General features: G+C 51.1%; 1 protein-coding gene across 1 annotated transcript; it reads left to right on the top strand.

Moving 5' to 3' along the window:
- Positions 1-2,636: 2,636 nt before the first annotated feature.
- Positions 2,637-13,231, top strand: BEST1 (bestrophin 1). The gene is made up of 10 exons (XM_053562319.1): positions 2,637-2,788; positions 4,264-4,358; positions 4,879-5,112; positions 5,634-5,788; positions 6,140-6,217; positions 6,855-7,007; positions 8,317-8,397; positions 8,711-8,862; positions 10,807-11,445; positions 12,914-13,231. The coding sequence occupies exons 1-10, from the start codon at positions 2,637-2,639 to the stop codon at positions 12,930-12,932; spliced, it is 1,758 nt and encodes a 585-aa protein (XP_053418294.1). The 3' UTR covers positions 12,933-13,231.
- The last annotated feature ends 4 nt before the right edge of the window (positions 13,232-13,235 follow it).

Genomic DNA, 13,235 nt, shown 5'->3' with positions numbered 1-13,235 from the left:
CGCCCAGAATAATTGAAAAACTACCAACACCTGGGGCTCATCCAGACCCATGGAATCAGAATTTGTAGGGGTGGGATACAGGCATCAGAGGTTTACATGACTGGTGAGCAGGCATTGTCCCATTTAGCAGATGAGGAGACGAAGGCTCAAGTGAAGCCGCTTCTTCCCCTGTTTCAGTTAAGGACAGCAATGGGGCTGCAAGGAGGCAGCAAATCCTACAAGGCTCTGTCTCTGAAGAGACTCTCTCATGATCGCAATAGCTTTATTGTATGCTGTTATTAGAAAAGTACCCCCTTAAAAAAAATAAATAAATAAAAAATAAAAAAAAAGTACCCAAGGTCATTGTGAAATAGGGGCAAAATCGGTGTGCAAAAATTACCTGCAATCTCAGCGTTGCTAACACTTAGTATGTCTGAAAAAGAGCAGGGTGGGGAAGGGTGACAGGGAAGAGGGGTAGAGGGAGAAAGTGGATTTATTTTAAGGCTCAGGGTCATACTGCAAATCAGGACTTCTGAGCTATAGTTCCAAGACCACTCACATACAAAATCTCCTACCCTGCTTAATAAAAGTACAACACCTCCAGGGCCACAGAACTGGACTCTGGAGGAACATCCTGAGAAGAATCACATTTAATAAACATTCTAGGGAATTCTTACAGCCACGAAAGACCAAGAACTACCACTGTTTGGAGCTCTGCTCTTTTAATAATACACACTGAGCATCTGAGTAGATAACCACCACTTCCAGGGGTTTAGGAGAGCCCTTGAGTATGGACTGATGTATTAAAATGTATTGGATCAGCTGCTGAGATTTTAACCAGCTGCCCTTGGGGATCTGGGCACACACTCCCACTTTGCACTGGCAGGCTGGGAGCAGCAGCATAAACACCAGGGCTGCTCTGTCACACAACCACCACCACCACCAGGCTAGGCCCCCATACACAAGCCCTTTGGCCCCTTCTTCCATAGATCTCAAGCAAACTATTAATGGGTCCTTACCAACCAAACACAGCCAGAATAACCCATGATGTCACCAGCAGCCAATCGGAGCTCCACACTAGCATATGCAGAAGTCTGTCACTCTTATTGAGGTGATGAAATTCCAAAGCAACACCATCCATTTCAGACAGGGGCACTTAGGCCAAGAGAGGAACATATACCCACCCAGGGTCACCACATATAGACGCCAGAGCCAGGACTTCAGACTGTAGCCTGGTATTCTTGCTGTAGCTCACAGGACTATGAAAGACCCCAGGGCCTGGGCAGAAGCTCCCCCTTCCTGGGTAGCTCCTGGGATAGGAGTTGAGGCTGAGGTTCCCATCCACACACACACTGTCCCTGTAAGACCTTGGGGGTCAGGACACTGGCGGAGCAGATCTTTCAACCTCTGGATTTTAGGGCCAAGGTAGAGGGGTATTGCCCTAAATTCCAGCCTTGTTGTCAGCCCAGTATCCCCCAGGAAGGAATTAGAGGGGTCTGGCCAGGCTGTGCTGGTTGTTCCTTAAGAGATTATAAGAAGTGACCAAGACAAGGGCTCCTTTGTGGAGGCCCTGGCTTAGGGAGTCAAGTGACTGTTCAGCACACACGTGGGCAGTGCCAGCCTCTCAGTGTGGACAAAGGCACTGGCCAAAGGGTTCCAGAGAGTCCCACCAACCTAGTAGCCAGAACTGTGGAGCACCGGACCAGCCAGGAAACCCACCTGTGAGTAGGAGGTGCCCCAGTAGACTGGGCTGGGGCTGTGAGGGCCTTCGGGGTGGATGACCATCCTTGCATATGTGTGTGTGATGTGTACACAAGGCAGCACATGTCAGATGTGCGGGCACCTGTGTGTCTGTGCAAAGGCCCTGAGGTAGGAACGAGCTGGGTGTGCATCAGGCCTAGAGAGGCAGCCAGTGTGGCTGCATCAGTACAATGGGGAGGAGGGGATCACCCATAGCTCAGTAACTTGTTACTGAGTACCTCCCACGAGAACACAAGAGGTACTCTCATTCTGAGAAGGAAATGGGCAACAAACAAGTAGATATTCAAGTGAGTGCTATGTAGAATAATTGAGCAAGGTGAGGGGCAAAGAGTGCCAGGCAGGATGGTAGAGAACATCCCTTCTGAAGTAGGAATGGGCCATGTAGTGTTCTGAAGAAGAGTATCCCTTAGCAGATGGAAAGGCCCTCAGGCCACCATGCAGTGGCCATTTGAGCACTTCCACAAGTAGGCTCTGTTCTGGGGGTGGGAATATGGTGGTATACCCAGCTGACCTGGCTCCTTACCTAGCTGTTACTCCAGGGAGGGAGCTTGAGGAGCTAATGAACAAGATGGGCTCAGAACACTGCCTGGCTCAGAGGACCTCAGTGCAGAGGGTGGACACTAATGTTGTTACCGCCTTTGTCACCATACAAAGTTAAAGGCACATGCCAGTATAAAGATCTAGCAATGTTTACCCTGCCAAGACTGTGGGCAGCCTCTGCCACCTGCCACAGGCAATTGGAGCAGGGAGGGCCCTAGAGACCACCTCATGCATCTCCCAGTGTCCAGATGGGAGAGCTGGGGCCCAGAGCAGGGAAGGGTCCTGATAGGCCCCTATAGGTGACCCCTCTGTCTGCCCACCAGGGCTGCCCACCTGCTACAGCCCTGTGCCTGGCCATGACCATCACCTACACAAGCCAAGTGGCTAATGCCCGCCTGGGCTCCTTCTCCCGCCTGCTGCTGTGCTGGCGCGGAAGCATCTATAAACTGCTGTATGGCGAGTTCCTCATCTTCCTGCTCTGCTACTATGCCATCCGCTTCATCTACAGGTACTGATAGGGGCTTGGAGCTCCTGGGGGAGGGGCCCCAGCCAGCGAGGGGGTCATTGCCCTTGTGAAGTGCAAGGATGAACTGAGCTCCCAGCCAGGTTCTGAGGGTTGGGAAGTCAGACTGGGAAGGCAGCTCAGCCCAGCTGGGGACAGCCTCAGCAGCGCTCTCCTCCGGCCCAGGGAGCGCCCTGGGACACAGGTCCTACCTGGCCACTCAGCCAGCCTGTTTGACTCAGTCCCATACCCACTCACAGCCTACAAGGTACATTTTAAAAACATATATTCTAATTAAAATGTTTGTGTAAATAATACAATGTAGAATAAATATAATCACAGAATATATGACATTTTAAACTGAAAACACATTAAGGACTACAATGGATTGTAAAATATCAAATACACAAAACTCTTGAGTTCCTAATAATACTGATAACAAAACACACCAGTCTTCTGTGGTTTGCAGTAGGACTTTTTCAAAATAACTTAAGAGTTTATTTTTTTAGAGCAGTTTTAGGATCCCAGCAAGAGTGAACAGAAGGTACGTGAGTTCTCAAGGTACAGCTGCTCTGCTCTATCCCCACACTCACATCCCCCCATAATCAACACCCCCACACTGGCATATTGGTTACAATCCGTGACACCCCCCACAACCCCTCCCACCTCTGTGAACCCATTATTGCCCAAAGTTGGCAGGTTACACAGGGTTCACTCTTGCTGATGTACATCCTCTGGGTCTGGCTAGGCAGTGGCATGTATCATCAGTACAGCATCACAGAGAGTAGCTGCACTGCCCTAAAATCTTCTGTGCTCTGTTTACCCCTCTCTTTATGTATTTATGTATTTTTGAGACAGAGTCTCACTTTTTTGCCCCTGGTAGAGTGCTGTGGCATCATAGCACACGGCAATCTCAAACGCCTGGGCTCAAGCAATCCTCCTGCCTCAGCCTCCCAAGTAGCTGGGACAACAGACACCTGCCACAACACCTGGCTATTTTTTTTAGAGAGAGGGGTCTCACTCTTGCTTAGGATGGTCTCAAACTCCTGAGCTCAAGCAATCCACCTGTCTTGGCCTCCCAGAGTGCTAGGATTACAGATGTGAGTCACCACAACTGGCTGTCTTACCCCTTTTTAAAGATCACTCTGTCCCAGCTTGCTTTTAAACAACTGTCCCTTAGCTCCTTTCAAAAGGTCAGTGGTGCCAAAACTGGTCCCTTCAGGAGAACCGTCCCTCCTACTCCTCACCCAGTGATGTGAGCATTCACCTCGCCAGATGCCCACTCCACAAGATGCTGTCTCTGTCCTGTCCTGGCTTGGGCTGCCAGAGAAGGGGCCAGAGGAGGGGCCCTGGGCCTGGGCCCGTGGAAGGGACAAGGAAGGTGTGGGACAACACCTAGGTGGCCCCATTCCTATACCGGGTCTGACTTGGGGGCAGTCTCAGCCATCTCCCCCAGTGTCCACATATCTGCCCGTCCCCAGACTGGCCCTCACGGAGGAACAGCAGCTGTTGTTTGAGAAGCTGACCCTAAATTGTGACAGCTACATCCAGCTTATCCCCATTTCCTTCGTGCTGGGTGAGCTCCCCTTCCGGCTGTCCCGCGTCCCCTAGCTGCCCATCTCCAGACAGGCCCTGGGCGAACTACCGGGAGGTGGAACGTGGGGGGTAGAGAGCAGCAAGGCCAGTGTGGCACGTTGGTGCCTCTCCAGTTCTGGCAATGTGCAGGCCGCAGCCAGAGAGACCAAGTTAGACATTAGGAGGGGCGTAAGCACTCAAAACCCCATTTTCCGAGGGAAGCAATGACATCATGATCCCTGGAGCCCTTGCGCAGGAGAGGACGGGCTCTGGCGGACTTGGGGGGTCGGCCGGAGACTCCTGGGAGAGTTAACCCTTGATGCCTTCTCGCCTCCAAGCGAAGTTCTGCTTGCCCCTCTCCCGCAGTCCTCCCCTCCCTCCTCCCCCCACCCACCCCCAATCCCCGCCAACGCCTCCGGGGAGGGTTGGGGCTGGGCCCGCGGGCAGCAGAAGGATGTACCAACAGCGGCGGCGGCGGCGTAGCCGGTGCCTCTGGCCGCAGCCCGGCCCCTCCTGCGCAGGCTTCTACGTGACGCTGGTAGTAACCCGCTGGTGGAACCAGTACGAGAACCTGCCGTGGCCCGACCGCCTCATGAGCCTGGTGTCGGGCTTCGTGGAGGGCAAGGACGAGCTAGGCCGGCTGCTGCGGCGCACGCTCATGCGCTACGCCAACCTGGGCAACGTGCTCATCCTGCGCAGCGTCAGCACCGCGGTCTACAAGCGCTTCCCCAGCCCCCAGCACCTGGTGCAAGCAGGTGGGCGGGGCAGAGACTGAGAGGGGCGTGGCGAGAGCGGAAGATGGGTGGACCCAGAGTCCCCTGGACTCGGGGAACCGAGAGTAGGGTGGAGCCAAGACCTGGGGGCCGAATTGGGCGGGGCGGAGTAAGGAGTCTACCCTGGGAGGATGAGCGTTTGAGGCAGGGCTAAGGACCCTTGAGGGGTAGGGAAAGGGTGGCAGCTTGGGAATTGGTGGAGAGCTAAGCTCCACCTCCCGCCCTAGCTCCTGCTTATTTGTAATCTCCAGTCTGGAGGTCTGTGACATCGATGTCTGTCCTTGGCCTTGCCTGACCTGGTCCTGGATAATAAGACAGGTCCCTCCCACATGCTCGGCCCACAACAACACAAAGTGGGTGCTCGGCAATTTTTTTGTTGAAAGAAAGATGGCGAAGGAGGGCCACGGTCTTCGTGGTGTCAGCAGGGCCTGGCCTGGGCACCTGGTGCCAGCGCCCCTTCAGCAGGTTCTCTCGTCCGCTGCCTTCTTCACTGTACTCCGCAGGCTTTATGACCCCTGCAGAACACAAGCACTTCGAAAAACTGAGCTTACCACACAACATGTTCTGGGTGCCCTGGGTATGGTTTGCCAACCTGTCGATGAAAGCCTGGCTTGGAGGTCGAATCCGGGATCCTATTCTGCTCCACAGTCTGCTGAACGTGAGCCCACTACACAAATGGGGCTGCTGCAGTGGGAAGGGTGTGGCCCAGATGCAGGTTCCCCAGAGCCTGTGGTAGGTTGTAGAATCTTTTCCAAAAGGAGGGTCCCACTGCCCAAGGTGGTTCCGAGTCAGATGCCCCCTTCCATCTCTTAAGTGAGCCTGGGGGATCTTCAGTCCTTTTTGATGGATAAGGGTGAGGCATAGGGAGGTTTAGTGAGCTGCCCATGACCTCACAACCAGGGCTGGGCCACGAGCACCGGACCCTGGTACGGGGAGAAGAGCTGGGAGTGCTCCAGGAAAGCAGAGAGCAGGAGAGATCAGAATCCCATTCCTCCCTCCTGCCCCCCAGGAAATGAACACCCTGCGTACTCAATGTGGACACCTTTATGCCTACGACTGGATCAGTGTCCCTTTAGTATACACACAGGTGAGGACTAGGCTGATGAGGCTGCCTGTTTGGGAAACTGAGGCTAGAAGGATTTAGCCTGTGATGAGGGCTTGCCTAGAGGCTGAGTAAAAAGTTAACCCTGGGAGTTGGGACTGGGCTTTGAAGTTGGGCCTTGGTTGCCAAGTTCTAAGAGTCCAGGCTTCTTCTATCTGGTCCAGCCCAGTGAAGGCAATGTGATAATCCCCATTTTAAAGAAGGGATAACAGCTCAGCACTCGCAGTTCAGAGAGAAGGGCCGCAGCTACACATACCAAAGCTGGCTGGTTCCAGCCTGGCCTGGGCCAGGCCTGCTAAACAACAATGACAACTGCAACCAAAAAATAGTGGAGGGCATTGTGGTGAGCACCTGTAGTCCAGCTACTGGGGAGGCTGAGTCAAGAGAATCGCTTAAGTCCAAAAGTTTGAGGTTGCTATGAGCTATGACGCCATGGCCCTCTACCAAAGGTGACAAAATGAGACTCTGTCTCAAAAAAAAAAAAAGAAAGAAAGAAAGAAAAGAAAAAGAAAAAGAAAAAAGAAAATCAGAGCAAGGCATCAGATTCTCAATCTTGTGAGCTGCCTGATTTCAGAGGCCTCGCTAGCCCTTTTCTGCCACCTCCTCTTCTCTTTCCTCCCAGGTGGTGACTGTGGCAGTGTACAGCTTCTTCCTGGCTTGCCTGGTTGGGAGACAGTTTCTGAACCCAGCCAAGGCCTACCCTGGCCATGAGCTGGACCTTGTTGTGCCTCTCTTCACATTCCTGCAATTCTTCTTCTATGTCGGCTGGCTGAAGGTGAGCCTCTCCCACACCTGGACGGGCTGGAGGCATAGCCAGAGTAGTTCTGGCCAGCAGCGGCCTGGAATAAGGATGGACAGCCTGGAAAGGAGGGTCTGGAATATGGAAAGTAGGGTATTAGGCCCCATCCACAATGTTCCAGTCTACGTGTTCTCTGTGTTGTCGCATATGTGACAAATGAAACCCTAAGAGGAGAGGTACTTGCTTGAAGCCTGTGTCTGATTGGTCTAGAAATTAGCAGTATGAGAGGGAAATTTCAGTCAGTCTAACCCTTTGGTGCCTCCCCCCCCCCCCACCTCCAGAATGTTCTTCAGACGCCTGTCCAGACTGAGGGAAATTCATGGCATATGAATGGTAGTGGCCGGCTCTGCTGGTCACCTCTGCTTAGTAAAACACAGCCCTGAGGTTGACTAACCCTTTCGTTTTAGAAAGCAGATTGGTATCACCTATCCTTGCTTAGGATGCCTATGGGGGATGAGGGGGGGTGTCTCATTCCTACCCTAGGCGGCTCATCCAAGTATTTTTTCCCTCTCTGTCAGTAATTCTCCTAATAAGAGATAAACAGTTTCCTCTCCATCTCTTTATCTGTCCTTTCTGTTTCCCACCCACTCTCCCTCTCTTCTTTCTTTCTTTATTTTTTGGTAGTGGCAGCGTGGGTCTTCCTCTCTCCCCCTCTGTCCATGTGTATTTCTCTCTCTCTCTTTCTCTCTGTCTCTCATGCACACTCACACTTGTGATTCCCTCTATAATCTCCCCCTACAGTCGTCTTGATTTCTATAGATCAAAAAGAGATCACACAACTTTTATGCTTTAAATTCTTGAAAGTGCCTCAGTTGCTTGCAAGATGTCCTCTGGACCCTTAAGACAGTTCATCACCTGTGCAGGGCTTAGTCAGGGTGTATCAGAGATTAGTATCCAGGAATCTGCCCACCTGGACCACCTTTTAATTCAGCACATCGTCAGCATATATCTCTGTTGCATTAGATACTCATGAATAAATACATGTTTGAAAACATGAATAAATGAATAAAATTATGCAAGTCCAGGTAAGATGCATGCAGTGAGATAAAAGTGGTGTCTCAGCTAAGTGACACACTCTGGAACAGCTGTGGGTATTCAGGAAGGGACTGGTTCAAGAGAGTCAGAGGGGTTGAGTGTCTAGAAGGGACGGGGGCATGGCTTTGAAGACCGTGGTCAGGCAGGAAAGGCATCATGGGGTGAGGAAATGGTAGGAGCTAAGGTTTAAGGGTGGGAAGTAAGGCCTCAAGTTCAACCTGAGGGTTCCAGAGCCTCACCTATCTCCAAGGTGGCAGAACAGCTCATCAACCCCTTTGGAGAGGATGATGATGATTTTGAGACCAACTGGATTGTCGACAGGAACTTACAGGTATGGGGGGTGCACACCATGGATCCTCCCTAAACTGGACCCCAAGGAAGAGGACTCCACAGTTCTAAAGTGGGGCCTCCCACCTCCCAGTGAACTGTCATCCCCTTCCAACCCATTGCCCATTGTAGCCAACCATTCACTACCACAGGATTCTCACCTCAGTTTCTGGAACTGCATCAGTCTCTCCATTTCACAGGTACAGAAACTGAGGTCCAGAGAGAGAGAAGTGACTACTTCAAGCCATCAGGCAAGTTTGTGGCCTTGCCCAGGATGACTTTTCTGTTGGGCTTCTCCTTCTGTCTTTGGTGACCAGGTGTCCCTTTTGGCTGTGGATGAGATGCACCAGGACCTGCCTCGGATGGAGCGGGACATGTACTGGAATGAACCAGAACCCCAGCCCCCCTACACAGCTGCTTCTGCCCAGTTCCGCGGATCCTCCTTTATGGGCTCCACCTTCAACATCAGGTAGGCAGTGCCTCGGAATAGATGGGAAACCCCTCTAGTGCAGGGGCCTAAGAACTTAGTTAATATATATTGGGTGCCTAATAAGTGCTAGGCACTGTACCATGTTCTTTTAAGATTTTTAACAATTTTTTTTTCTCCCAGTAACTCTTGCTTGTTATCCACTGTTTTCCGTGGATTAAATACTGGTTTAGAGAGGTTAAGTTGCCCAGCCCAAGGTTACATAGATAGCACAGGGCACATCTGAGCCAGGTATATCTGGTTCCACCTCTCAACCCTGATCTGTGCTGCTCAAGCTATAACGCTGTTGAGTACCTCCAGGCCAACTTCTCCTTCCTTGTCCAGTGTTGGAAACTGAGGTCCAGAGACAACAGCCAGTGATCCGTGATGCAGTGGGATATTAAGGCCTGGTTCCTGTCACCCAGAGCTATTGTCATCCAGAACTAGGTTTTCTTTTTTTTTTTGTAGAGACAGAGTCTCACTGTACCGCCCTCGGGTAGAGTGCCGTGGCATTACACAGCTCACAGCAACCTCTAACTCTTGGGCTTACGCGATTCTCTTGCCTCAGCCTCCCGAGTAGCTGGGACTACAGGCACCTGCCACAACGCCCGGCTATTTTTTTGTTGCAGTTTGGGGCTGGTTTTGAACCCGCTGGTTTTGAACCCGGGGTTGGTTTTGAACCCGCCACCCTCGGCATATGGGGCTGGCGCCCTGCTCACTGAGCCACAGGCGCCGCCCAAGAACTAGGTTTTCTAATAAGATAAGGTGTTTAAATGAGGAGTGGGAGTAGGGTTCCCTGACATGGCAGAGGGACAGGAAGCACGTCCCATTAGGAGCAGGGCTATCACAGGTACCTCCTGAGTCGACTTCGTCCTACGGAGGAAGGGCTTCAAGTCACCCACAGCAACCAGAACTACCAAATGTTCCCCTTCTCTTTTGAACTGTATGTTATGTGCTGGGGGCTGTGCCAGATGGTCCTCCCTCCCCAGGATGACAAATTGAAAGGGCTCTGAAGAGTGGCACACATCAGGGTTCATACTCAATGTTTTCTTCTACAGTATCCAGCACTGTTGTTTCCTTGCTCTTTTAAGAAACCAATAAACTGCCATTAGGACTATAGTCCATAGTTACTGTGAGCAAGGGTTGGGAATGTGACCACATGAAGGCAGGGGGCTTGGCTTGCTTAGGTCAGAGACATTTCTGGAGGACAGTTTTGAGCACTATGTAGTCTATACCCCAACACAGCTGAAGGTTGGGGTACAGAAAGTAAATAACAGAATAATAAAGCATAGAATTTGCCTATAAGGAATGAACAATTTAGTGAGGGAGCTCATACGCAAGGCCCAAACTCTGGATACAAGGTACAAGGCACTAGATGCCTAGGAAAGGGGTATAAGTTCACCTTTGGCTGGCCCTGGGGCTGGGCCTTGAAACATGAGGAGAATTTGGGCTCCAAGGATAGACTACACTCTGGTATAGGTTAAGCCCTCCCTTGTAAAGGTCTTGGGCTCCCAGAAAGCCTGCTGCCAAGAAGCCACTCTTCTCTCTTTGTGGATGTTGCTCCCCAGTTGGAACCATAAATCCCTGATCTTGCTCAGTCACTCTTGGGCCTGATCTGAACCACCCATATCTGAGGACCAGTAGTCCTGATTGCCTGGAGTGAGGGGGTTTAAAGGGAAAAACTGGGTGATGAATAGGAGACCCTTTAATACCAGGAAGGGGTTTGGATGTTAACTGTGGGCAACAGGGAGTCACAGGACAGAATGAGGTGAGCTGGGCCCTGAGGGATCAATTGGGAGGTACAGGAGGGATCAGGAAAGAGGTTAGGGCTTTGTGAGGAAGGCTGTGTGGCCTTGGCCTTGGGAGGGGGAGGAGGGGGTTGGAGAGAAGCATGGGCAGGCTTTGGTCTTTTGTCCACTCAGCGCTGTGTTTTCCCCTTTATACCAGCCTGCACAAAGAAGACATGGAGCTCCAGCGGAATCAGGAGGAGGAGGAGGATGGTCACACTGGCATCATTGGCCGCTTCTTAGGGCTGCAGTCCCATGACCACAATCCTCCCAGGACAAACTCAAAGACCAAACTAGTATGGCCCAAGAGGGACACATTTTTCCAGGAGGGCCAGCACAAGAACCCCAAGGGGACCAAACAGAACCTTAGAGGCCATGAAGATAGCAAGGTCTTGAAGCTTAAAGTAGTGGACGCCTTTAAGTCTGCTCCACTGTATCAGAGGCCAGGTTACTACAGTGCCCCCCAGACACCCCTCAGCCCCAAATCCATGGTCTTCCCCCCGGAACATTCAGCACCTTCAGGGCTTCACAGTGTTGCAAACATAGACACCAAAGATAAAAGCCTAAAGCCTGTGACTTCAGGGTCCAAGAATGGTTTTGAATTGCTCTCAGAGGATGACATGGCCTTGACAGAGCACCCAGAGGTATCTTACATGAGGAGGAAAACCGTGGAGTTTAACCTGATGGATATGCCAGAGATCCCTGAACATCTCAGAGAGCCACCTATGGAGCAGTCGGCAAGCAACATACACACTATTCTCAAAGATCATGGAGATCATTATTGGGCCTTGGAAAACAGGTCTGTCCTCTACCCAAACCAAGGTCACTGCATTGCCCATTCAAGAGCCCTCTTTCCTCCCACTGACCTACCCTTCCTCCATAAATTCCTGATTCCATCACTGTCCGAGTATGCTGAACCTAGGCCCAGCAATGGATCAGGGCATATATACCTGGCCACCTCAGAAGGGACCCTGGGGAAATGCTGGGGACTCACTTCACCCAAAAGCCTGAAATCACCAGGAAGACTTCCCTGGGATCCAGGTTAAGGATGAGGTTGCACTGACAAGAATGACAATGGACAGGCAGCACCTGTGGCTCAGTCGGTAGGGCGCCGGCCCCATATACCGAGGGTGGTGGGTTCAAACCCGGCCCCGGCCAAACTGCAACCAAAAAATAGCCGGGCGTTGTGGCGGGCACCTGTAGTCCCAGCTACTCTGGAGGCTGAGGCAAGATAATTGCTTAAGCCCAGGAGGTTGCTGTGAGCTGTGTGAGGCCATGGCACTCTACTGAGGGCCATAAAGTGAGACTCTGTCTCTACAAAAAAAAAAAAAAATGACAGTGGAGGTCAGGCGTGGTGGCTCCTGTAATCCTAGCACTCTGGGAGGCCAAGGTGGGTGGTTGCCCTGAGCTCACAGGTTTGAGACCAGCCTGAGCAAGAGTGAGATCCCATCTCTAAAAATAGCTGGGCGTTGTGGCATGTACCTGTAGCCCCAGCTGCTTGGGAGGCGGAGGCAAGAGAATTACTTGAGCCCAAATTAGAGGTTGCTACGAGCTATGACACCACGGCACTCTACCAAGGGTGACAAAGTGAGACTGCCTCAAAAAAAAAAAACAAAAAAACACTGGAAGAGCTATCTCTGGGCAGAGGCCAAGCTTAGATAAGTATATGCCATCATATGCCCAGTTTACTTTGAGCAGAGGTAGCTGACACAAAGCTATAGGGCAGAACTAGGGGTTCAAGGTCATAGCCCCAAAACTTGACTCACTACCCAGTCAGCTGGAAGATGGGCAAATGAGCACTTCCCCTAACTGTCCACAGTGGTACCCAAGCACTGTTTCACTCTCAGGAACTAGCATATAGCAAAACTGAGGGCATCCAAGGAAAATACTTAACTTGGTGCTTCCTTAGAATTAGCCCAAAGCCATCAGAAACATTTCCCTATTCCAGATTTCCTAGACACTCCCACCCAGTAAGAAACACCCCACCCCCAACCATAATGAGAGGAAGTGTAACTTCCCACTTCAAAATTTTCAAGTTGTTTTTGTGGTCAGAACACAAAGCTATTGTGATTGAAAACTTGAAGAGGCCAACTATTTCAGTCTTGCTTCTCTCTGACTAGACAGGAACTTTACAAATCACCTGTGGGTTGTTTTAGAAAAGGATGTTATTTAAGATGTGTCAACCTTTGCCCTCCTACAGAAAAAGTAGCACAGCAATGAAGTTACCTTCTATACTCACACTGTGAACTTTCTCACATTCTCAACAGGGATGAAGCATATTCCTAATCTGTTTGCTAAGGAGGATGGCTTCACGGGCCCGGTCCTCACCTGCATGTGCATCAGTGGGACAGAGCCAGTCACTGCCATATAGCTGTCCACACTGAAGACTATGTTCCTGTGACAGCCTGGATGAAATGGTTAGCTTATGGATAAGAAAAATTAGTCCAGAATTCAGTCTTTAAATGCCTTTCATACATAAAAACTGAAAGCTAGAAATAACTACTACTAATGTACTACTAGAAACAGGTAGTTCATAATCACGAACCCTTAGTCCTGTCTTATTTCAACACAGTCACACCTTTTTATCTT

Source organism: Nycticebus coucang, chromosome 14 (genome assembly GCF_027406575.1).
Source record: "Nycticebus coucang isolate mNycCou1 chromosome 14, mNycCou1.pri, whole genome shotgun sequence".
Taxonomy (NCBI): domain Eukaryota; kingdom Metazoa; phylum Chordata; class Mammalia; order Primates; family Lorisidae; genus Nycticebus; species Nycticebus coucang.
Note: the sequence above shows the minus strand (reverse complement) of the source record. Positions and strands in the feature narration are given on the sequence as shown.

Excerpts from the sequence above, each read along its gene's own strand:
- BEST1 (XM_053562319.1), top strand. The coding sequence starts at position 2,637 with ATGACCATCACCTACACAAGCCAAGTGGCTAATGCCCGCCTGGGCTCC. Across the intron at positions 4,359-4,878 it reads CCCCATTTCCTTCGTGCTGG|GCTTCTACGTGACGCTGGTA; the intron begins GTGAGCTCCCCT and ends CCTCCTGCGCAG. Across the intron at positions 5,113-5,633 it reads CCAGCACCTGGTGCAAGCAG|GCTTTATGACCCCTGCAGAA; the intron begins GTGGGCGGGGCA and ends TGTACTCCGCAG.